The sequence below is a fragment of the Tenrec ecaudatus genome, chromosome 4 (assembly GCF_050624435.1).
Source record: "Tenrec ecaudatus isolate mTenEca1 chromosome 4, mTenEca1.hap1, whole genome shotgun sequence".
Taxonomy (NCBI): domain Eukaryota; kingdom Metazoa; phylum Chordata; class Mammalia; order Afrosoricida; family Tenrecidae; genus Tenrec; species Tenrec ecaudatus.
Genome location: NC_134533.1, coordinates 58,841,583 through 58,867,141, shown reverse-complemented (window position 1 = coordinate 58,867,141; position 25,559 = coordinate 58,841,583). Strand labels below are relative to the sequence as shown.

General features: G+C 38.2%; 1 protein-coding gene across 5 annotated transcripts in view; it reads left to right on the top strand.

Moving 5' to 3' along the window:
* USP47 (ubiquitin specific peptidase 47) overlaps positions 1-25,559 on the top strand; it is a 111,666-nt gene that overhangs the window by 18,713 nt on the left and 67,394 nt on the right. For all 5 annotated transcript variants that reach the window (XM_075546062.1, XM_075546060.1, XM_075546061.1 and 2 more), the window contains exons 2-3: positions 19,698-19,901; positions 20,972-21,085. In XM_075546062.1, the coding sequence (XP_075402177.1) occupies positions 19,698-19,901; positions 20,972-21,085 (318 nt within the window). The remainder of the gene's footprint in view (positions 1-19,697; positions 19,902-20,971; positions 21,086-25,559) is intronic.

The window sequence follows — 25,559 nt, the reverse complement described above, 5'->3', positions numbered from 1 at the left end:
ACTTTCCTCTAGTTCCTTAATGCTTCCTTCCCACCCACTGTCATGTCCCCAATTCTACCTTACAAATCCAGCTAGAAAAGAGCATCTACGCTGGTACGTACAGATAACGCTCAAAGCACGGAATCCTGGACGAAAAACCCCTCAGGACCATTAATGCGAGTAGCAATACTGGGAGGGTAAGGGGAAGGTGGGGGAAGAAAGGGAGAACCAAACACAATGATCTACATATAATCCCCTCCCAGGAGGAAGGACACAGAAAAGTGGGTGAAGGGAGACAGCAGTTGGTGTAAGACACGAAAAAAAACCTGATAAATTGTCAATGGTTCATGAGAGAGGGGAAATGAGCTGATACTAAGGGCTCAAGTAGAAAGGAAATGTTTTGAAAATGATGGCAACATATGTACAATGGATGGATGTATGGATTGTGATAAGAGCTGTAAAACCCCCCAATAAAGTGATTTTTTTTTTTTACAAAAAGAACGGGTAAAACAAAACGGGAGAACAAACCTCAAATTCGTATAAAAATTCATATAAAACCAGACTTACTGGACTGATAGAGAGTGGAGGAGCCCCAAGACTGTCAAAGCAAAATAACCTTTTAATTGGGAACTGAAGCCACTCACAGAAGGAACCTTTTAGTCAAGTATTCGATTGGCCTGTAAAATTAATAATAAGGCCCACGAGGAATATACTTCTTAGAAAAACCAACTGTGAACATGAGACCAAATGGGCAACCTTTGCTCAAAAGCAAAGATGAGAGGGCAAGAAGGAAAGCAGGGATGGGGTGTGGGGAGAACTGGAAAGGCAGGTTGGAACTAGAGAGCTGCTGCTGGCTATGGGGATAACAAACCTGTGTCATGGAATAACCTGCGTATAAATTGAATTTGTCAGCTAATTTGCTGGGTAAACATTCACCGAAAAGATAATAAAGGATATTCAAAAATACTAAAAATGGGGAAATTTTTAATAAAATCTCACTTTGTCCTCATTTGTTTGCAGTGACATACATTTAATGAACTGCTTCCGATTGTGATAGATAGCAAGCATATTCATACGTGACTTGTGCCATCTGGCTACCCCTTAGCATTATAGCTACACATTTTCCTAGTAGGATAAGTAGATAGGCCTTGCCTGCCTCCAGATAGAACACCATCGGTTCCATTCTGGTAATTAAGATCTGTTTGGAAGTATTGAGCCGTTTCTATACCTGATGCTGGAAGGGAGCTTGCAAGTGTGAAGTCGAGTGGACTTCTGATAACTTGATTTCTATGGAGAGTAGCAGTTGAAAGCTTATAACGTGGTTTCTTTACCCTTTCAGCACAGCACATTTATGTGAATGGCTTTTGTAGTAGTTGTCCCGAGTGGTTGGCAGTGTGGGCAGCCGTATAGGTGTAGGATAAAGAACTCTTTATTCCGCCATCATTCTGACTGAAGCTCAGTGAGCCTGAGGCCGCATTGGCGTTGGTGAGTGATGGCGGGTGGTAGCAGCAGCCTCAGTGACTGAGAATACCACAAGGAATATTTTTAATTAAGAGATTTATAAAATCTGCCTGACGATAGTCCCAATGCTTCAAATAAAATTAAGGCTTTAATTTTTAATCAAAAGGAGCTGTTGATTGTAATCCAGTCTCAGATTACATGAGAAAGCAAATGCAGGTGTGCATCCCAACATGCAATGACCAATGTATATGTCCTTGGTCCCATAGATATTTTTATTCTTCAAGGGAAAACAACTCGCTCTTTATTATCACACCCAATATTGCAGCCAATGGCTGGTGGCCTGGCAGTGCCTGATGCACCCACACATAGTATAGTGGAAGGGGTGAGCAGGCCCTACTCCCTCCCCACTGGGTTCCTTTCACTGTAAGTACAGCCCTCCTGTGTCACCACCTCTGCCACTACTTCCTTTGTCCTCCACTAGCAGCACCAGTATCAAGTAGTGGCAGTAGCGGGCACTATTTGGAGCTGGCTCCTATTAGGTGTTAATAGGATGTGGTAGTTATATAATCTCATGTCAACTTGTAAAGTGGGTGAAGTCTAGCCTGTCAGTCAAGTCACAGCCAATAATGCCTCTGTGTGGGCATGACCACCTCCTGATGATTCTGGGAACTCCGATCTTCCTCCCTGGAGGTGGGAGACACTGTTTGACATTCCTGTTGACAAGCCACATGGAGACACACTGATGGAGCCAGAGCCCCGGAGCTGGAGGATCCACGTGGAGACCCATGCCGGTGTTGAGATCCTTCCACCACCACTGGATCTACAAGACTTTCCACCCACTGGCCTGTGACCTGTCTTCCTGCAGTCAGCATTATTGCATGGCTGCATGAGTCTAAAGAGGAATTTATGGACTAGTATTGGACATATGGGCTAATACTGGACTTATAGACTTGATCTGCACTGGGCTGGGGTGTTTCTCAGTATACATTTGCTCTTTTATATAAAGCTTTTTCTTATGTACATATGAGTGTCCATGAATTTGTTTCTCTTAGTCTACCTGGACTAACACATTACGTGTTTGCACAATGTCTCAATCACATACTTCCTGTTTCACAGAACATAATGGATGTTAACCGGTGCACTAAAAGACACAAATGCACTGCCATCGAGTTGATGACTGCTCATAGCAACCCCCCCTGAGTTTCCAAGACTAACTATTTACTGGACAGAAAGCTCCGCCTTTCTCCTTCAGTGTACGCCTGTGGTTATTTCTGTGTGTAGTTATTGTTTATATTGACATATATATGTATCCTAAGAGGTGCCTAGTGCTTAAGTAAATATAAACTATCATAAACGTTTGTACATTTCTTCCATTTCATAAGCAAATAATCTTTCCTCTTACCATTTTTAATGTTCTTTTTATTTCAATTACCATAGTTTTTATTAAAACAAGACAAAATAAGCCCACTGCTGTTGAATCTATTCTGGCTCATAGCCACCCTGTCAGACTGAGTAGAACCAGAAATATGTTCTTTATTAACAAAAACAAAAAATTCAGCCATCTGATGTGGAGTTGAATTCTGATTCACAGTGACCCTTTTTGGTAAAACAGAACTGCCCTAAATGTTAGGTTCGTTCAAGTTTGACACGGACTCATAGCAATCCCATATAGCTGTCCTGTAGGGTTTTCTGCGGAAATCTTCGTGGAGGTAAATTGCCTGTTCTTTGCACACTCAGAGCCACTGCGGTTAGCATTAGCTGAGGTTAGCACCTGAGCACTCTGTGTTTTAGATGCTTAAAAATGATTGATTTTAGCCCCAATAAAAAGATTTAAAAAAAGAAAAAAAGAAAGAAAATGATTAGGGCAAAGGATGTACGGATGTGCTTTATACAATTGATGTATGTATATGTATATGTATGGATTGTGATAAGAGTTGTATGAGCCCCTAATAAAATGTAAATAAAAAAGGAAAAAAAATGATTGATTTTAATATTCAATTTAAACCAGCCTATAAAATGTTACTAATGCCTACTTCTTGTACTCTGTACCTAAAATTTCTTGCATACCCTTATAGTTAGCTCTTCTTCCTGCCCCATTAACTGACCACCACAGAGCCATTTGCCATTCTCATTGCCTTCTAAGTGTAGCTTCTTTCAATTAGCTTCACACTTTTGAGATTTATCCATATGGTGGTACCTGTATCAGTGGTCTTTCCCCTATTTTTTGGCTGAGTGTCACCATTTGTATATTCATTTATCAGTTGATGGACATTTGGGCTGCTGCTGCGAGTTTTTTGTGCTGATGACTAAAGCTGCTGTAAATATTTGTACACTGGATTTGGGTGGGCGTATATTTTCATTTCTTTGGGCGGGTATCCTGGAGTGGGATTGTATTTATAAAGAGCCCTGATTGTTCAATGATTATCCACTTGGCTGCTAACTGAAAGGTCTGTGGTTCGAACCCACCAGCTGCCCTGTTGAAGAAAAGACCAAGTCATCAGTTCCCCTAAAGATTACAGCCTACAAAACTCTATGTGACTTTTATACTCTGTCCTGTAGGATCACTGTGAGTCCAAATCAACATCTACTCAAGAGCATGTGATAGCATGATAATTATATGTTTAACTTTGCAAGAAACTACCAAACCCTTTTCTAATACGACGGTATCATTTCGCATTCCCATCGGCACTGTATGAGCATTGCAGTTACTCTGTGCTTTTGCTGGTATTTGATAATAGCTGTCTATTTACTGCCTTTGTTTTTTAGCTATTCTAGTGAGTAAGTAGGGGAGCCTTGGTGGTATGGTGGTTACATATTGGGCTGCTAACTGAAAGGCCGGCAGTTTGAAACCACCAACAGTGCTCCTCAGGAGAAAGACTGGACTTTCTACTCCCTTAGAGTTTAGTGTCAGAAATTCACAAGGGCACTTCTTACTTGTCCTATAGAGTCGCTGTGAGTCAGTATGGACTTGATGGCAGCTTGTTTGGTTTTGGTTTGAGTAAGTATGTGGTAATATCTCTTTGTGGTTTTAATATGCATTTCCATAATGAATAATTACACGGAACATTTTGCATGTGCTTGAGACCACCCCGGTTTTTATTACACCTAATCTAACACATAATTTGAACAAGTATTATATTTTCTAGGTCCTGATAAAAGAGAGGAATAAAGAGAGGACATGAATTTATGATTTACATAAAGAAATCTTGTCATTGTGATAAATAAAATTATACTGGCTCTAATTTTGGCACAGATTCTGGAATAGACATTTCCTTCCTCAATTAACCTTTTGTGCTCCCTCAAGTCCCACCACACCATCTATCAAATGATAAGGGAGTTGGACCAGCTTAAATCTAAATAAGCTTTTTGTGATGTAGGTTTTAAACTTTGGGGACTCTGCAGTCAGCAAATGAAAGAACTTTGTGGGTTTTTCTCTTCTGATGAGTTTCTTCTCAAAACAATCTTTAAAAACTTTAAATATTCCAAGTTATAATAGAAATTTTATTAGTAGTAACAATTTTCTCTTAAATCAATTAAATATAAGCCTTAATTCTTTAAAAACACCTTATTTTTCATGTGCTTTATAATTTACAGAATATTTATAATTTGGAAAGAATTTTCAAGAAATTCTATTGTCACTTTTCTTGATAACTTTGTAACTAGAATGTATCTATGCCTCACACGGTTAGGTTCCAAAAACCAGGATGTTAATTGAAAATTGGCCTTGAGTGGAATTAGAAGATGCCATTAGTGTAGGTTACAAAATGGAAGATGACTGCATCACCACATAACTGCCAAGTTGTATCATTACACAAATGCCAAGTTACATCCTAAAACGCAATTGCCAAACCACTAGGAATCATCATCTAGCCAAGTTGACCCATCACCTTTGTACACATTACTGCCAGGGATACATCATAATGTGCCTAGTGTTCAATAGTAGATTTTTGTAGTATTGTTATAAAGGTGAAATTTCAAATAATGAAATGGTTGTTAAGCTGGGAGGAGTATGTGTATTCCCTTTGCGGACCCTGGGAATCAAGATAATTCAAGTGGTTTGCCTCCAACTACACAGCTTACAGAAAAATGACCATTTAACCCCGTGGTTCTCAACCTTCCTAATGCCTCGGCCCTTTCATACAGTTCCTCATGTTGTGTTGACCCCCCAACCATAAGATTATTTTTGTTGCTACTTCATAACTACAATTTTGCTACTGTTACAAATCAGGGGACCCCTGTGAAAGGGTCGTTCGACACCCCCTCCCCCCCAAAGGGATCGTGACCCACAGGTTGAGAACCGCTGCTTTAACTTAAGAATTCTATCGTGGAGTTTCTGCCTCTACTTTTTTTTGTACTATGGTCCTCTCCAGTAGGAAATGAAATACACACTTTTAAATGATGTTTACATGTCCTTTCCAGTTTTGTAGGCTCACTATAAGTAGGAATCAGGGCATCAGAGGGGGCCAATATGATTTCATGTTCAAAGTATTATAAAACTTTAATTTTTAACTTTTCTAATTATCCTTATTTTAGAATACAAGCATGGTAGCATATAACACAGACAATCTCCTTTGATTTAATAATAATACAGTCAGAAGTTCAGGACATAAACAAGTAAGTTGTATCACAAGCTGAGTCACTGCTTGTCAACAACAGCCTACTCACAGAGGACATAGAAACCCAGATCAAAAATAAAGATAACAGAAATAGTAAAGGACATCCTATTTCATCTCTTGGGAGTAGCTGTTTAGAGTGTCTAAGTTTAGATACCTACAGTGTATTATTAATGGGTTACCCATTGCGTTCGTAAAACAACTTTTAAATGGAATGAGGAGTATTAGGATAGATGTGAGAGGAAACTCACTCCAGTTTTGGTGCCTGGATGTATTACTTAGGAGGCCTGTGTTCTAATGTGCTCTTGGGCAAGTCACTTAAGGCTTCTGGATTTCTTTTTCTTCATTTGTAAATAAGGAGCTTGATTTGATATCCAAAGGCTCAGTTCCTTTCACTGTTATACACTTTCCCCAAATTGTCCAGGCTCTGTGTACTTGTCAATATTATTTAAGACCTTAATTGTGCTGTTCCGTTTGGTTTTGGTAGCCATATTACTCAGTCTGCACATACTAAAAGTGGATGTGTTGTTAGCTCTCCTGGAGTTTGTTTTGAGAGTTTTCTAGGCTGCAGTCTAGCAGTCAGCAATAATGCAGAAGACCGTCACTGAAAGGGATTGATAGATACAGTGGCTGCACTCGTGGGCTACAGCATCGCGATGACGGTGTGGAGAGCGCAGGAGCAGGCAGTGTTGCAGTGTTTCTCTCTGTTGTACAGAGGGTTACTGTAAGCTACAAGTAATTCAGTGTCACCCAACAACAAAAATCTTTATGGTAGCAGATCACCAGCTCTTTCTGCCATGGAGCTGCTAGGCGTGTTCAAGCTGCCAGACGTTCAGTTTGCAGCTGATCACTTAACTGCACCACCAGAGTCCCTTACTGAGAGTGTCAAACAAAAAAAACCTCATTGCCATTGAGTCGATGCCAAAGCATCATGGCCCGTTAGAACAGGGTGCTAGAACTGCCCTGGTGATGAGCTTCTCTCCCTATTTATGGCAGGAAGAAGCACCTTCTTTCTCCTGAGGAGCAGCTGGTGGTTTCTGACTGCAGACCTGGCACATCTCTGCCCGTGAACACTACCCAAATCTTTCTCATGTGTACTGTGCCCCTAGGCAAATTCTTTTTTTTCTTTCTTATAATTGTTTTTCACAAGTCTTTCTTGGTTGGGAGAGTGGAAATAGGACACACACTTTAAAAATATTAGTTTATGTAAGTTAGCTAAAGTTGTCAGGTTTCTTACTTACATTTAAATTCTTCAAATAACATCACCTCTAATTCTTTTCCTCAAAGACAAAAATGTTAACATTTTGATGTTGTTTTTACATTATTTCTGTATATTTCTCTTCTCTCCCCTCTCTAATAAAGTCTTTTAAAAATGATACTGTAGGATATGCTTTGAGGTTAACATTATTTCTTAGGGCTTTAAAAAGTTCATGGATAAATCTCATTTTTTTAATTCCATTTTTCCACAAGCTTACTGAAGTCTCTTTGTGTATTGGGCTGGGTTCTCTAAAGAAGCAAAACCAGCAGAGAGAGAGAGAGAGAGAGAGAGAGAGAATGTGTGTGTGTATTTATCTGTGTGTATATATACATACATATAAAGAAAAATGTATATCAAGAAAGTGACCTACAATTAGAGACGTGTAAGTCCAGTTGGTTTAAGTTTATGGGTCAGATGTTAAGCTGGAAGCTTCCTCTAAATTTTGTAGCTATAGGAGTTGATGAACCAGGAAGATGAAGCAGGCAGACCACAGGCTGGTGGATGCAGAGGTGGGTGAACGATGGTCAGCCGGTGGCTCCCAGGATTGGTCGGCAATATGGCAAGCCTTAGTTAAAATCCAAAGAACTGGAGATGGATGAGCCAGATGTAAGATTCAGACTCAGCAAGAAACAAACTAACCTTCTCCATAGTGTCTGTGTATGTAGGAGTCAGGCCACAACTCCAAAGATGCTTCCTTTTGATTGCAACAGGGCCATGACTTGAAAAAGGGATTGCATTCCACCTTAATCTTCTTACAACTGATCGGTTTGCTTATAGCCGATCCTCTTATGGACTTGATTACATTTATTAGATAACCCCATGAGGAATTACAAGGCCTTAACTGCCAAACAATTGAGAATCCTGATTCCTGACCTAGTCAAAGCCTAACCATCACACCTTGTTGTACATAATGGATATTTTGCGTCATCAGTGAATAACTTACAGCATTTTTAAAGGTAGGCTTGGTTGTACATTTGTGTGTTCAGTGCTCTATCGATATTTGCTTTGTATATTGGAAGTATTATAGTTGATGCATACATGTTTAAAATTGCTAAATCTAAAAAAAATTGCTAAATCTCTGAAAAATGGACTCTTTATGAACTTCTTTCTAGTAACCTTTTTCATCCCTATAGCTTTATTTAGTCCCAAGGAGCTGTAACTGGTTTCTTTTGGCTAGTTTTCACACATTCTTTAGCCTTTTTAGCATTTATTATCTTTTAGTGTCTAGTAAACAACATCTCACTGTATTCCTGGCGGGGGGTGGGGTGGGGTAGGGGGCACAAAGTAAAGCACTTGAGTATTAATTGAAAGGTTTGTGGTTTGAACCCATTCTTATGTGTCTTCAAAGTCAGGCCTAATTTTTAAGCCAAAAGATTAAAGCCTGGAAAACCCTGTAGCGCAAGCACAGTTCTACTCTGTCATACATAGGGTCGCCCCAATCTGAATGGACTTGCCGGCCACTCTAGCAGCACTTTAGTCTCTACTAAACTCCAGCTCCTTGTAAAGTACAGCCTTGTAGTGTTTGTCATCTTAGTAGGTCAGACATTTATACCTATTTTAATTAGTACTATTTTGTACTTTTATGGTTTCCCCTGTCACTTCGTTCTTTCTCTTCTCTCTAATTTTCTGTATTTCTGTCCTGTGGCTATTGTAACAAATTAACACAAATTTGGTGGTTTAAACAACAGGAATTTATTCTCTCACGGTTTGGGAGGCCATAAGTGAGATTTCCGGCATCTCTTGGCTGAAGTCAAAGGGTTAGCAGACCTACTTTTCCTCCACAGGCTCTAGGGGAAAATCTGTTCCTTACCTTTTTCATTGTCTTCTCGTGGCTGGCAGCATTCCTTGGCTTGTCACCTATCACTGCAATCCTAAAGGCCAGCATCTTCTCTGGTGTGTGTCTGCTTCTTTTTTATGGGGACTGGTGATGGCATTTAGGGCTAGAACATCAGGGTAATCCACTATAATCTCCTCATCTCAAAATGTTTAAATCATATCTGCGAAGACTCTTTGCGTATAAGGTATTGTTTACAAGTGCCAGCGCCAGTCCTTATTTACGTCTCTGTGATTTAGATAGCTGTAAGTGCTGTAGAAAAACTGAAGAATGAAGGGGAAAAGAAGCGTCTTGAGATAATTTTACAATAAATTAGCATTTTAAATAGGAAGATGAAAGGGCAACTTTATTGAGAACCGAATTGTAACACGTATTTTTTGCTTTAAGTAAGCCAAAACTTAATGACTTAAAACAACTAAACATTAATTTTGCCCAGAGATTTGCAGTTGGAGTAAGGCTGGGCTGGGACTAAGTATTTCTGTTTTGTTACGTTTCAGCTGGGACTGTTCAACGTCTGGGAACTAGAACCATCCAAACTCACATGTGTGGTGGGGTATCTTGGTTGTCAGCTAGAATCTCATTGGGCTGTGGTTGGACATCTACACATAACCTTTCCACGTGACTAGATAGTATAGTTGTAGTCCATTTCTTATTTGTGGGAGTCAGTCTTTTTGCATCGTGCATCAAAAATCATAAAGATAAGTGCACACCCATTGATCTAATGATTGTTGAAATAGACTTTCTTAAGGTAAAATTTATGTAAGATGCATATTAGCTATAGTGAGCATTTGAAAGAGTGGTACTTTGCCTTATAAGGTCACTATGAGTCAGTTAACTTGATGGCAGTGTTTGGTTGTGTTTTGGAAATGTTTTAGATCTGGTCCCTGGGTACTGCAGTTAAAGCCTATGACTGTTGATGATCTGCATCTACCCAGACTTACTATTTAAGCAAAACTTGATGATCTTCAAAAAAGTCAACCATTGAAACCCCATTGAAGCACTGGTCTCCTGACACACATGGTGTTGTCATGAGTTAGACCTGACTTGTCAGCTGGTATTTTAAATGCCCATTATTAGATTGTTGGTTCTGTTATGGCTATCCAGTCAATTCCCATTCATAGTGGTTATATATGATGAAGCCGCATAGGGTTTCCTAGTTTACGGAAGCAGATTCAGATCTTTTCTCTCTTAGAGAAAACTACTAGCATTTTGATAGCTGCTGAATGTTTAACCATTGCTTTACCAGGGAGGACATTAGGCAAGTCAATTACAAGCTGTCTGTATAGTGCAGTGGTTCTCAACCTTCCTAATGCCTCGACCCTTAATACAGTTCCTCATGTTGTGGTGATGCCCCCAACCAGAAAATTGTTTTGTTGCTGCTTCATAACTGTAATTTTGTTACTGTTTTGAATCAGGCAACCCCTATGAAAGGGTTGTTCGACCCCCAAAGGGGTTGGAACCCACAGGTTGGATATAAAATGATTCTATTTGGCCAGAGGTGAATAATAATATATACGATAAAATAATGCAATGATGGTGAGGGCTCTAGTAAGATGTATTTTAAATTGATAACAATTGCTATAGGGATAATTTTAGAACTGCTTCTCAAAAACTTTATGTACTGATATTACAATGTATTTCTGCTGTAAAAACAAGTCATGTGTATTTTTCTCATTTATGTAAAATAATATTCCATTTACTGTGAATGATAAAAAGCAGTTGTAAAGCAATGTAAGTTGTTTACTTTTTGATAACCGAAGGGGGAGTATGCATAAAAGAAGTATAGAATGATGTAAGACCAAGATTTTTAAAGGGATTCAACTCTTGGTTATTTTAATTATTGGTTATTTTAAATCTTGATTATTTTAATTATTAAGTTGTCTAATTATGATAAGGAAGGACTTTTTATTAAAAGAAGGGGAGTAACTAATGTTGAACTAATGTTAAGTAACCTTATTTTAAGAATATCTCCCATGTGAAAAATCCAAATGTACAAACTAGCTAAATTAGAAATATCTTGGATTCCCTGTAGTTTCTTTAACTCAAAATATTTACCGAAGAACATTTGATTTGCACACAATTCTGACACCACCACTTTAAATGTAACCTTTTCATACAAATATTATTCTTCATAACAGTAGTGTAAATTGTCAGTAACACTTAAAGCAGGGGTCGGTCCTCAAACTTTTTAAACAGGAGTCTAGTTCACTGTCCCTCAGACCTGTTGGAGGGCCGGACTATAGTTTTAAAAAATACTATGAACAAATTCCTATGCACACTGCACATATCTTATTTTGAAGTAAAAAAACTAACGGGGCAAAAACACCCGGTGGGCTGGATAAATGTCCTCTGAGGACCCGCATGTGGCCCGCGGGCCGTAGTTTGAGGGCCCCTGACTTAAAGTGTCAGGCATGGTAAACTACAGGGGGGGGGCGGGGGCTGGTTAGTAGTTTGAACTGCTGAGTTCAATGATTATGTGACTTGTAAATGCCCGTTTAATTTACAATTTAAAAATTGTTTTTTAAGAAGAATAATTGAGGCATAGGTTAATAAAAGTTACACATTAATTTAGAAATAAAATAATAACACTTTAATAAGGATTCTATTTCAAAACTATCTTTAGGTTAATTGTTCTCTTTTTTTGTCTTTCCTTTTATTTTAAAGAAATAATTTGTGATTCATTTTGTTCTTATATACTATAGGATGTGTTTTGGAGATGCAGACAAAATATCTTTGATGAAATGAAGAAGAAATTTTTACAGGTAGACTGCTGATGTAATTGCTTTAGTGTGATAATCAGCAGAGCAAGTAATGGCATGTTAGTACTTTTAATTAGTGATAAAGCATGTCTTAAATTTTAAGCTTGTTTGGCCATTTTATTTCTACCTGTTTTAGTAATAAAAAGTTATCTTGAATGAGTTTTTGTTTGATACCTTCTTATTTTAACAAGTGTTTGAAGAGGTAAACTGATTTACCACTTTTTTGGGGGGGGGTTAACTATGATAGTTGCCTAATTTTCAGTTTCTGAAGTACTAATAATGCTAGGAATTGAATCATTTGATAATCAAAATCCAGAAATCCTATTTGCAGAGTTGGATAAAACTATTAATACTCTTTTGACAGCATGTGTGCATTATGAATATAAACTTCACATGTAGCATGTCGTTCTAACATTTACTTGTATCTCATTTTCCTCAGGCCCTTTTAGCTCTCTGTTTTCCCCCAGCTTGTCTCCTGTAACTTACTTTATTTTCCCCATTAGGCCTGTTGCATGCGGCATTTTAGAAAAAGACCCTATAAACATTAAAATTGAAGGGAGAAAATCATAGTTTCCCCCCCCCTTTTAATATGTTATAATCCCCTTCCACCTCCCTCCTCCACCCCTCTCCAGGAATGCCAATCGTTGAGTTAAAACACACAGTCTGAATATGGCTAGTAAGTTTTGTAAATTTTAGTCAGCAAAATATTCACACCATCAATTCTGCATTTTAATCTGAGTATGAAATTATAAAATACAGTGCTATTGAATCAATGTAGATTCATGGCCACCCTGTAGGACAGTGTAGAACCGTTCTCCTGGGTTTCCAAGGCTGTGAATCTGTAAATCTTTGTGGAAACAGACTGCCGCATCTCTCTCCTGTGTGGGTTTGAATTGCTGCCCTTTTGATTAGCCAAAGCTTCACCGCAGACTGTGAATACCCAGCAGGGAAATGGTCTAATGCTTCTGAGCTTATAAATGACTTCTATTTTGTTTGGTTCAATGGTTCTCAACCGTCCTAATGCCGTGACCCTTTAATATAGTTTCTCATGTGGTGGTGACCCACCCAACCATAAAAATAATTTTTGTTGCTACTCCATAACTGTAATTTTGCTACTGGGATGAATTGGGCAACCCCTGTGAAAGGGTTGTTTGACAATCCCCATCCCCCCCAAAAAAAGGGTCACGACCCACAGGTTGAGAACCATTGGTTTAGTTCATAATCATAATCTTATTACTATGTCATGAAAGAAAGTTGAGAGAAAATGAGTTGACTTAAATTTAGAGGTAAAGAGATTTATTCCTAAGGGTTCATCTTTAATCCTAAATTTTTTCTCAGGAAAGTCTAAAACATAGTTTGGAATTTGGACATTCAGTTGACTTCTGCATCCTAGGGATATGGTCAAGGAGCTCTGCTGGTGCAGTGGTTAAGTGCCTGTGTGCTAACGGAAAGGTCAGGGCTTAGCGTTTTCAAGCCTCTCCTTTAGAGAAAGGAAAGGCAGTCTGCTTCAGCAAAGGTTGCAGTGCTAGAAACCCTACTTTGACTGTAGGGCTTCTGAGTCAGAACCATTTCAATGATAGAGAGAGGCATTATTTGAGCAGTCTCACCAATTATGCACTTCGTTTTGAGTTTTTCTTTAGAGTACCGATAAGATGAGAAGTAAAAAAATTACTTTTGCAATGAGCCTAGAAAAATATAGAACAATTTTAGTATATATAATATTAAGTACAAATATATACAAATTAATATTTCTATACTATAAATACAAGGAGCCATGGTGGCATAATGGGTTACACATTGGCTGCTAATCGCAAGGTCAGTAGTTACAGCCCACAGTTGCCCTCAGGAGAAAGAGGAGGCTGTCTGCTCCCTGTAAAGCCTGGCAGGCTCAGAAACCCACTCGATGGCAGTAAGCGTGGTTGGGCTCGTATGTAGACATGTTGACACTTCACTTGTCAGTGTAGTATTAGTCTGAGTTATCAACTAAACAGTTTTAGAATGGTACTTGATCAGATTTTATTTTAGAAAGCTTTGTGACCTTTTCATAGCTTATCTAGGATATAGTACATGCTTTCCTAAATGGAACATGCTTTATGCTTTCCTAAACCTTTTCACTGCTTTACCTAAAGTTCACAATAAGCTATGCTTGACTCAAATTCTACTCCTTTCCTCAGCTCATGGCGTATCTCCAGATGCTTCTCCTTCAAGTTAGATGTGGTTCTTAAACGGACAACCTCATCCCTGCCCCAGTCGGACTTGCATATGTTTAAATGTATAGAACTGTACTTTTTAAAAAAACTTTCTTTTTTATTTACATCAATATTTTATTTATTCTTAAATCATTTTATTGGGGGCTTGTGCAACTCTTATCACAATCCATCCATCCATCCATTGTGTCAAGCACATTTGTACATTTGTTGCCCTCATCATTCTCAAAGCATTTGCTTTCTACTTGAGCCCTTGGTATCAGCTCATTTTTCTCCTCCCTCCCCGCTCCCCTCTCCCTCACGAACCCTGGATAGTTTATAAATTATTTTGTTATATCTTGCCCTGTCCCCTTCACACACTTTTCTATTGTCTATCCCTCAGGGAGGAGGCTATATGTAGATCCTTGTAATCACCCTCCCGGTATCATCACTTTCACCACTGGTCCTGAAGGGATCATCTGCCCTGGCTTCCCTGTGTTTCCAGTTCCTATCTGTACCAGTGTACATCCTCTGGTCTAGCTGGGTTTGTAAGGCAGAATTGGGGTCGTGATAGTGGGGGTAAGGGTGGGGGAGAGGAAGTATTTAGGAACTAGAGGAAAGTTGGATGTATCATCATTGCTACCCTGCACCCTGACTGACTTGTCAGAGTTGTACTTTTATTATGTTGGCGTGTAACCAACTACTGCAAAATTTACTGACTTAAAACAATACTTTATTCATTTGCTATTCTGAGAATTTGGGCAGGGCTCAATTGGCAAATACTTTACGTGGTATCATTGGGACTCTGTACCTGGTTCCATTCGCATTGTAACTGGGCATAGATGGAATGTCCAAGAAAGCTTTTCTCAATTATTTAGCTTTCTCATTGCTCCACAAAGTAGCCACTCTCTGCATGGATTGTTAGGGATTCCTTACAAACAGTGGTCTCAGTGTAACTGGACTTGTTAACTGGTAGCTGGCTTCTAAGACGGACAATTAGAAGCCCAAGTTATATAATACTACTTCACTCACACTCTCCTGGTACAAATTAGCCCTGTTACCAGGCTAGATTCAAGGGAAGAGGAAAAGGAAAAACAGAAAAAGTAAAGAATTTTCAGTCATTTTAATCCAGCTCCTATTTCTACTCCTGTACTTCCTGTCCTATTTTTATAACTCATAAGAAATATTTTCTTATATTTCAATTTGTTTTCTAAATATATATATATTTAACTTAATATATGGCAGAGGCGGTTTTTTTTTTTGGCCTGAGAAGCTGTTACAAAATCATTAGTGTATTTCATGTGTTTATGCAATGATCATACCAAAGAATTAAAAAATTTACTATTGCCCCCACAATATTTTTGTGACAGGTTCCCAAATGAGGAAGAAGAGAGACGAGAAAGTTCCTTTCAGTGTGATTTTTCATTAACAGTAGTGGTCTCAAAATTCAGATTCCACCCCTGGATAATAACAACATATTAAATTACAGCAGAACTAAGAATGATTCATTAAGTAGTTGAATAAAGTAATAGAATTTATAGGTGACTAGCTTGGAGATTTTTAAAAGAACAGAACATTTTTGTGTGCTAAATTATCCTAGAGCTGAATTCAAGAGTAAAATGTAATTAACCCAGGAATTGTAAGGACACAGAAAAGTGCATAAAACTTTATTTTGGGGCTCATCACAGAGTTATTTCTAAAGTGTAGTAATATCTAGTCTGAGTCATTAAGATGAAAGCAATTACACAAATTACTTATCTCTAATAAAATGCCATTCGATCGTTTAATTGAACTGGGAAAGTTTGATGGGGAAAGGTTGCATTTCTAAATGAGAAAACATTGCGATGCATCGCTATTTTTAAAATCCAGTGTTTATTTTTTTAATTGTGCATGTATAATAATAAACAGGAAAAAGATCAAAATATTAAGTTGTTTCAGGGTTCAGAGATTATAGAGTTCCAATAATCTATTTTTAATTTGAAAATATACATGCACATCACAGAAAAAGATTATCTCTAGAAAGATAAAAGGCACACATGAAATTGTGCCTCATATGCTTGCAAAACAATAGACAAAGGAGACCAAAGAAGAACTGGTTCATTTGAATTATGGCATTGCACTAGAATACTGAATATGCTGTAGTCTGCCAGAAGAACCAATGCAGCCGGAATGCTCCTAAGAAGCCAAGATGGTGAGACCTTGTCTCATGTATTTTGGATTTTTCAGGAAGAGTCAGTTCCTACATAAGACCATCCTGCGTGGTGGAAGGTTAGTATTACAGAGTAAGACCCTCATTGCGATAGACTAATACAGTGGTTCAGTGAGCTCAAACATGGCAGTGAGTATGAGGATGACACAGGACTCACCAGCGTTTCATACTGTGTCACCACCACTTTGTTTTCTGCATTCTGAGGTTATCTACCTCAAGTCATCGATTACAACCCATCTAAAGCTTTTAGTATTTTAGGTCTGGAAAGATTGAATCATTCAGACTTACCCTGTTTCTACCAAGTATACTATCCAAACTATAAAAGAGACCTTTTTGTTGTTTAATGTTTTGAGTTACTCACTCTTTTATTGTAAAACAGGGTTTTAAATTAATTAGTCTAGTTACTCTTCCTATAGATTTACTTATTCTGGATTTCATATACAGAAAAACAAACTTAGCAAAAATAAAAAATTAAAGACACTCCACCAAAAATGACAAAATAATACAGAAAACTTCAACTGAAAAAGAATGCAGAAAATATGGAACAAATTTTAAATGAGCCAAAAGGAGAATAAATGATAAGGTGGTACATGTGATCTAACTGCATCTGTAATAATCCAGTTTCTAATACACTCTAATAGCTAGGCTATCAGGACCATAGACATTTCTGGTCTATGGTCAGAGGAGTTTCTCCGGAGGCTTAATCCATGTGGGGACCCTGAAAATGAGTTTTTGGGCTTTTATGTCATAGTCTTCTGTAAACCAGATATTCAGAATTTAAACTGTAATATTGTTCCCTCTTTCAGATTTGGATTTTATTCTTTGCAATCCTTTGATCACACAGGCTGGTGTGTTTCTTCTCTGTGCACTTAGCTGATGGCTTGGATGACTGCTTGTTTGAAGACAGGTCTTTAAGATAACACTGTTCTTTCTAATAGCTGAGCACCATCTGATTTCTTCACTGATACTTCAATCAGTGTAAAATATTGTGCTCCCTCACAGCCATTGAGTCATTGCTGACTCATAGCGACACCCTGAGTTCCTGAGACTGTAACTATTGACAGGAATAGAAAGCCCAGTCTTGCTCCCATGGAGATACTGGTGGTTTCGAACTACCAACATGTGAATTGCAGCCCAGTGCATAACCACTGCACCCCCCAGGGCTCCTCAGATATGTGCTAACCAATACATTTTAAATTTTACACTGTTTTATATCAATGTGTTTCTGTTGTAAATTCATTGGATTAACAAAATTATGTCTTGTGAACTTAAAGTTATATATGATGCTCACAAATGCTAATTGGATTGCCTTGATAAACACACTTGTGGCTATCTTATCTTAACTCTAATCAGTGATACTTATTTAAAATTAAAAATGAGTGTTAGGGTAGACTAGAGAAACAAATTCATAGATGCTCATATGTGTATAAGACAGAGCTTTATATACAAAAGCTATTGAATATTGAGAAAACATCCCAGCCCAATCCAAATCAAGTCCATAAGTCTGATACCAGTCTATAAATTAATTCCTCTTCCAATTCACACAACACATGCAATGGCTGTTGCTGTATGCCAAAAGATCATAGGCCAGTAGGTGGAAAGTCTTGTAGCTTCAAGTGGCTTCTCATCAGAAATGTCTTGCAGGGAGTGAGTGAGTGTCCCACCTCCAGTGTTATTTATTTCATTAACTCCTCCAAATGAGGTTATCGAACTGCGATCTGATTGACAGGCTATAAACTCCCCCCTTTCACTCTTAATCCTCCCAAATTGACAACAGATTATATAACGTCCACAGTGGGTTATGTAAGAACAATTAAAAGTTAGAGCTGATGTTGTGAAAGAAAAGAAGGAGCAAAAATTCTGTGCATGGTAAAAGTTAGCGCGATCACTTTTCTAGGATAGTCTATTATGGGGATGGCGAGAAGGTCCCTGGGTTAATGACTACTACACTTGTCTTTGAAGGAAAGCAAAGGACTATGTAATGAGATGTGCATTTTAGAAGTACTGCCATGGATCTAAACAAGATACAGGTGGAGGAAAGAAAACTACCCAGGAAGTTATTGGTGACAGATTCTGATTGCCGCAGGTTGAAACGCTGAAGAGATACGCAGAAGATAGACTTGATAGAAGTTGGCGGCTATGTGTGGTAGAGAAGACAAGGGAGACACTCAGCTCTGGGTAGATGATGGTGGTACTCATTGAATTGGAAACCGAATTATCTCAGGCAGAAATAGAAGTTTAGCTGTTGTGTTCCCACCAGCTTAAGGATGGAGTTTATCTTAGAAAAGTCTACCTTTTAAAAGTCTTTTGTTCTGACAACTACTGATTTTGCACTGGATTAAGAGGAAAGGGAGATGTGTGATACCAACTCTACTCTCTTCAGTAGAACACATTTTCCCCTTGCTTTTTCTCCCATTACTTTTGGTCTATCTGTTGGGATAAACTTGTCATCTCCAACACATTGGTACATGAGATTTGGGGCATCTGAGTAATGTCAAGTAGGTCTCATGCCCCTGGGTTTCCCAGGTATAGATTTTGCAATCTCGAGACAATTCTCACCTGAATTTCTGTACAGCTCCCTTTTTTGTTGTTTGTTTGTTTTCCCCACAAAAGATCCAGAAGTACTCATTTTTCTAGTGCTAGCATAATAATGACACATTTTAAAAAGAAAATAGTTATTTTTAATTTAAAATAGCTCAAGTGTATTTCTTCATGGCTTGTTGATCATTTACTTAACACCTTAAAAGGTGAAACCAAATACTAAGGAGGACTGTTGATTCTGAAATACACCTGCAAGTTTTCCCCAAATTAATCAATACGGTGTTTCTAAAACACATTAGAGCAGCAGTTCTCAACCTGTGGGTCACGACCCCTTTGGGGGTCGAACAACCTTTTCACAGAGGTCACCCAATTCATAACAGTAGCAAAATAACAGTTATGAAGTAGCAACGGAAATAATGTTATGGTTGGGGATCACCACAACATGAGGACCTGTATTGAAGGGTTACGGCGTTAGGAAGGTGGAGAACCACTGCAGTAGAGTATGTTTCCAGAGGTAAGACACACAAATACTTTCACCAAAGCAAACCAGACTCATTGTTAGGGAGTCAATTCCGACTCATAGAGACCTTCTGTAGATTTCAGCAATGATAAGTCTTTACTGGGGTTGAAAACCTCATCTTACTCCTGTAGAGCAGCAGGTGGTTTCAAACTGCTAGCCTTGTGGTTAGCAGCCATGTGCATGACCCACCAGGTTGCCAGGGCTCCTTAAGTACTGGCACATAGAACAGAATGAGCATTTTGTTAGATTTATTACATTTAGTCATAACATTTTATGGCTACTGATTTTCTTTCTTTTTAAAGATAAATAATATTCTCTTTTTCCATTTTGATTTCAGATAGAAAATGCTGCTGAAGAACCTAGAGTCTTATGTATAATACAAGATACTACTAATTCAAAGACAGTGAATGAGCGGATCACTTTAAATTTACCAGCTTCTACTCCACTCAGAAAGCTCTTTGAAGATGTGGCCAACAAAGTAGGCTACATAAATGGAACTTTTGATTTGGTGTGGGGAAACGGCATCAGTACTGCTGATATGGTAAAGCTTTTCTCTACTTAAGCAGCTTCCCTAAAACAACTAATAATTCTTTCTCTTGTTAATGAAATCCTGGAAGGCTTTCTGATATAATAAAAGCAAAAAATAACTACTATAATGAGAAGACTGTGCAAATCTGTACTTGAATTCCTCTTCTCCCCCCTTTGTCTGCTTTTGATTAATATTTACTTGTCTTAAAATTGGTAAATTGCCAGGCTGTCAGTTTTTTCATTCATGTAAAAAGTGACTGTTATGCTATTATGTCAATAATAACATCTTATAATAGCATATTATAGCAATATTATGCTATTATGTTTTACATAGATATGACATCATAACTAAGCTATGTTCTGGATTTTGAAAAAGAAGAAAGAATATATAGAGAAAGAAAAAAGCAGGATATATACCCCACTGTAATAGAGGTTATCGCTAGGTGATTTCTGTGTGTGTGTGTGTGTGTGTGTGTGTGTGTGTGTGTGTGTGTGTGTGTGTTGAGTGATGTTTCCTCCTTGATAAAAGCTAACACAAATTCCTTTGACTTTATTCTGAAACTCACACGTTTCCGTGGCTGTAGCCTTCCCTGTGCCCGCATTTCCCCAGTGGTAGCAGTGAGTGTAGTTGAGAAGGGAATGGGATGTTCAAAGCCTTGTCTCCTGTTCACCAGCTACAATGGATTAGAATGAAAACTTTGAAATGGGCTTCCAGATTAAAGAGTTAGAGATTCTTAGATGTGTCATTTTTAGGACCGATCATTTTATTGGGGTCTTCTTGGTCCATTCAGTGGACTGGAACTCAGTATCATTTACTTGTGTAGGTTTTTCCTTAAGAGGGCCTTCTGAAGGTGTCTTTTTTTGTCTGAGTTTTGTGTTGTTTAATGTATTATTTGGTAATTCAAAGTTTATTAGTAGAGAAGTTACTTAGATATAAGTCCACTTCAACAGAGGTTCATGGGAATCATTTTTAAAAATACTATTTGAGCCCAGTAAATATACAAATATGTCTATTTAGACTTGCCTTTTCTATTACAATAAATACTTTCTCATAACCTAATATATTTTGTTTTATACCCATAGCCGCCTTTGGATCACACCAGTGAGAAGTCTCTTCTTGATGCTAGTTTTGAGGCAGGAAAGAAGAACTTTCTGCACTTGACAGATAAAGACGGTGAACAACCTCAAATACTGTTGGTAAGCTATTTAGAAAGTTGTGTATTTATCATTTGTGTGCATGCTCACCTACTAGTTGAGAATGCAGTTTTCCAAAAGAAGAAGGAGAAATGTGGCTTGTAACACAGACATTACAAAATGTAATAGAATATTATTTTTCTCTCTTTTATTTTGGTTTATTAACTGTATTAATACAGTTAAGGGGGTTTACTGCAGCACCATTTTGGTATATATTCTGGTGCTGATTTTTGCGTATCCTGCATTCAGAAATTGCATTTTAAATAAAGCAGGGCATGTGTGCCCAAAGAAACTCTTACTAATGGTATTCAGAATATGAGATTTAGCCTTAGATTTCCTTAATTGTACTGTACTACTTTCCAAAAGATAAGATGAAGCAGCAGATTTTGATAAATCTTGGTTATAGTCATTGAATTAGCACTCATCAGAGGTAAAAATAGTTACTGGGTGAAACTTTATTCTTAGCCTACATCACGTTACATTCACATAAAGTTTATTGAATTCTTGTTTTGTACAATCACATTATTAGTTACTTGGGCTTCTAAATTATACATAATATGGCTTCAGACATAAAAAGGTTTTATGATGTTTGGGTGATGGTACAAACCTATGGAAATAGTTTAAATTATTTCTCAAATAATTTAAATGAAAATAAATAATTTAAAGTTTATTTTTAAAAATAACCAACTAAATCAGTTGTCATTGAGTTAATTGTGACTCATGACAATGCCACATGTCTCACAGTTGAACTGTACTCCCTAGGATTTTTCAATAACTAATTTTTTTCAGAAGTGGATCACTATGCCTTTCTCTCAAGGTACTGTTAGGAGGACTTGAACTTGAACCCTTTCACTAATAACCAAGTATATTCCCAGTTTGTACCACTGTGTGATTCCAGGCATACGTAAAGTACCACATTAATAAAGCCACCAAGCCAAACCCACAGGTGTTGAGTTGATTTTGGTTCATAGTGACCATGTAGGACAGTCGAATTACCTCATATATTTTCCAAGGCCATTGGTGGTCATGGCAGCACATGGTCACTTCTTTCCCCTGTGCAGAAAATGGGTTCACACTGCCGACTGTTTCATTGGCAGCCAAACACTTAAATACAGAGCCACCAGGACTCCTTCCGTACACACATTTCTGGAGGGATTCAAATGTGGAGATCTCTGGTAGGTACAGAATCAAGGAAGAAGCTTCGTAAGAAGTTTTAGCTGAGCCTTGAAAAATGGGCTGAACTTAAATAAAATGGAAAGTAAATTAACCAATAGAGAATAGCAAGCAAAATGAAGTGGGAAAGAAAGCATGGTGTGTTACGATATTCAGAGTGGATTAAAATAAGAGACCTTGGATAAAGGGAATTATAAGTAAGTAACTATTGTTAATAAGCTCTAGGATGATGATGCTGGAAACTAGAATTAGTAGTCACACAATGGATTCATTTTTAGGGAAGTTAATTTTTAATACTATGCGTTAGAAGTGATGAGACAATCAAGTGAAACTATAGACAGCTGCCCCTGGGCTAGAGAGAGGGCAGGATTGAAGACTCAGTGGTCCTAGCAGAAGCAGTGCTTTAGGTCAAAAAGATGAGAGCTGTGCAAGATAAAGGCGGGAGGGGCGGGGACTAAACAACACGGACTGATTATTAAGACACATTTATACTTATTTCTTGGAAAGAGGAAGGAGGTGCTGAATATGAAAAGCAGGGTAAGGGGGTAGGAAGGAAACAAGACTACCAGATCTGGCCATCCTGAAGAAAGCTACTGAAAAGTAATGAAGAATTTGGAAATCTAGAACAATGATTGGTAAAGAAATGGTGTCGTTGTGCATATGTCTTCTTTCAATTTTAAGTATTTAATTTTAATTAGTAACAGTTTGCATATTGTAAAATATATGCTTTTTAAAGTACATAATTTAGTGTCTTTAGTATATTCGCAGATCTGCATGCATAACCACCATCTAACTGCAGAACCCCACACTGAAAGCCAGTACCCATTAGCAGTCATTCTCCATTCCCTGCTCCTCCTTACCACTGTCAAACTCTAATCTGGTTTAGGTCTCTGAATTTTTATATTGTGGTTTGATATAATTGGTATCATGGAGTGTATGACATTTTGTGTATGACTTTCACATGGAATCATGTGTTCAAAGTTCATCTACCTTGTATGTGTTAGTCTGGGTACTTTAGAGAAACAAATCCACAGAAACTCATTTATAAGAGACTTTTATATAAAGGTTAAGTGCACATCAAGAAAACATCCCAACCCAGTGCTGCCCAAACCCACAAGTCCAACATTAACCCATATGTCCAACACCAATCCACAAAGTCCTCCTCCATCTCACAAAACACACGCAGTGACGCCGACTGCAAGAGGAAAACCGAATCATTGAATGTGTAAGCATCTCAGCGCTGGCAGGGGTCTCCACACAGGTGCTCCAGCACCCAGGGCTGCATCGGGGTAGAGCCATGTGGCTTCTCCTCAGGGAAGTCTTGCAGGAAGTGAGCCTTGTGAGCTGAATCAGGGAACTGGCTGAGACAGCTGCACCCTGGTCCGACCATCACAAAGCAAAAGACCCGAGAACTAGAAAGGCGAGGCTCACCAAGCCATTTATCTGTCCGCCCTTCAGTTAACCCCACACATGTTTATCAGCCAGGTTGGCAGAATAAACTTTAACTATCTCATTGTGCAATGCATCAATCAGTGTTTTATTCCTTTTTTGGGCTGACAGGATCTTGTATATATTTCGGCCATATTTTCTTTGTCCATTTATTGGTTGATCACCAGTGAAGTAGTTTATATTTATTGGCTGTTATGAATAATGCGGTTAGGAACATTTCTGTACAGATACTGGTTTGAATGCCTGTTAGTTCTTTTAGGCATTTCAAGGAATGGAATGGCTATGTTCTACCTTTTTGAAGAAAAAAACCTTTATCTTTTTGAAGAGCCATACATTTTTACTGGTGATACTCATTCCAGTCTAGTCCAGTCTAGTAGTATTTGAGATCATCTGAACTAGTTTAAGCTTCATATTGAAGGCATTTCTCTAGCAAATTTTAAGTTTTGAAGGGGTGAACAAGTACAAGCTTTTAAAAGTCCTGTAGAATGCAAAACTCAGTTGACTCTTATCTGATGATTACAAATATAGCATAAAAGCATACTGTAATGACAAACTTGGTCGGCTGTGCCTCAGGGTTTGCAGGTTAAACACGAACCTTTTCAAAACTGTTCTCCACAGGGCAAGCTTCCTCAGTTGAAATTATTCTAGTGATAATTATTTTAAAAGTCTATGACAAATAAGAATGCCCACTGGAGCAATAAACACTGATTAAACACTGTTTCTATACTGAAGGGATACCAGATATGTTCTCCGACTTTCCTTAATCTCATTTACTTTTATGATAGCAGAAGATTTTGAATAAATTTGTGACATTGAAATGTCAATTAGCTATTAATTTACAAAACTCTTAATTCACATAATAGAGGTTTATGCATTTGAATGCATTGTGATTACTTTCCATTTTTGTCTTATTTACTTTTCTTTTATGTCTCTTAAATCCTTTTACCCACTACCTGTCTCTCAGATTGTCTTCCCAGGGTAACTTGGGGGTTGCTATGATGTAGGAAACTATGGCATCAGGATTTCAAATACCAGTAGGGTCACCAATGCTAAATGGGTTTTAGCAGAGTTTCCACCATAAGCCTATCTAGCTGATGACAACTATGTATCACAACAAAATGCTATCCAAGGTAGTGCTGGAAGATGGGTCTCTAGTTTGGAGGGGCTCAAGGTACACAATGGTCAACAATTCTGAGGAAGATGGCTCGGGACTGTTGTGTTTCTGAGCTGTGTAGGATTGTCATGAATTGGAACCAGCTCAGCAGCAGCTTGAATCCTTTTTACTTGTTATTCATGAATAGGAAGTTTCTTGGTTGGAAACAGGAAACCTACATCCCTTTTCTAACAATGAACAAATATCTCCTCCTGTCAGGCCTACCTGTCTTGAATGATGTGAGTATACAGAGTAGACCTGTCATCAAGTAGTTCATAGGGAAACTTCTGATTTATTTCTACCAAAAGTCTTTCTCATGTTAAGAGAAAATTTGAAAGTGTGTTAGTCAGGGTAGACTAGAGAAACAAATCCAGAGACACTCATATATATGTAAGAGAGCTTCATATCAAAGAGAAATAATATATTAAGAAATCATCCCAGCCCAGTCTAGATTAAGTCCATAGTCTGAAATTAGCCCATATGTCCGATACCATCTGTAAATTCCTCTTCAGACTCATGCAACATATGCAATGATGCTGAATACAGGAAGATCACATGCCAGTGGAAGATGACAGGCCAGTGGGTGGAAACTCTTGTGGCTCTAGTGGCGGTGGAAGCATCTTGGCGCTGGTGAGGGTCTCCACATGGCTCCTCCAACTCTAAGGCTCTGTCTGCCATCACCATAGCTCCATCTGGCTTGTC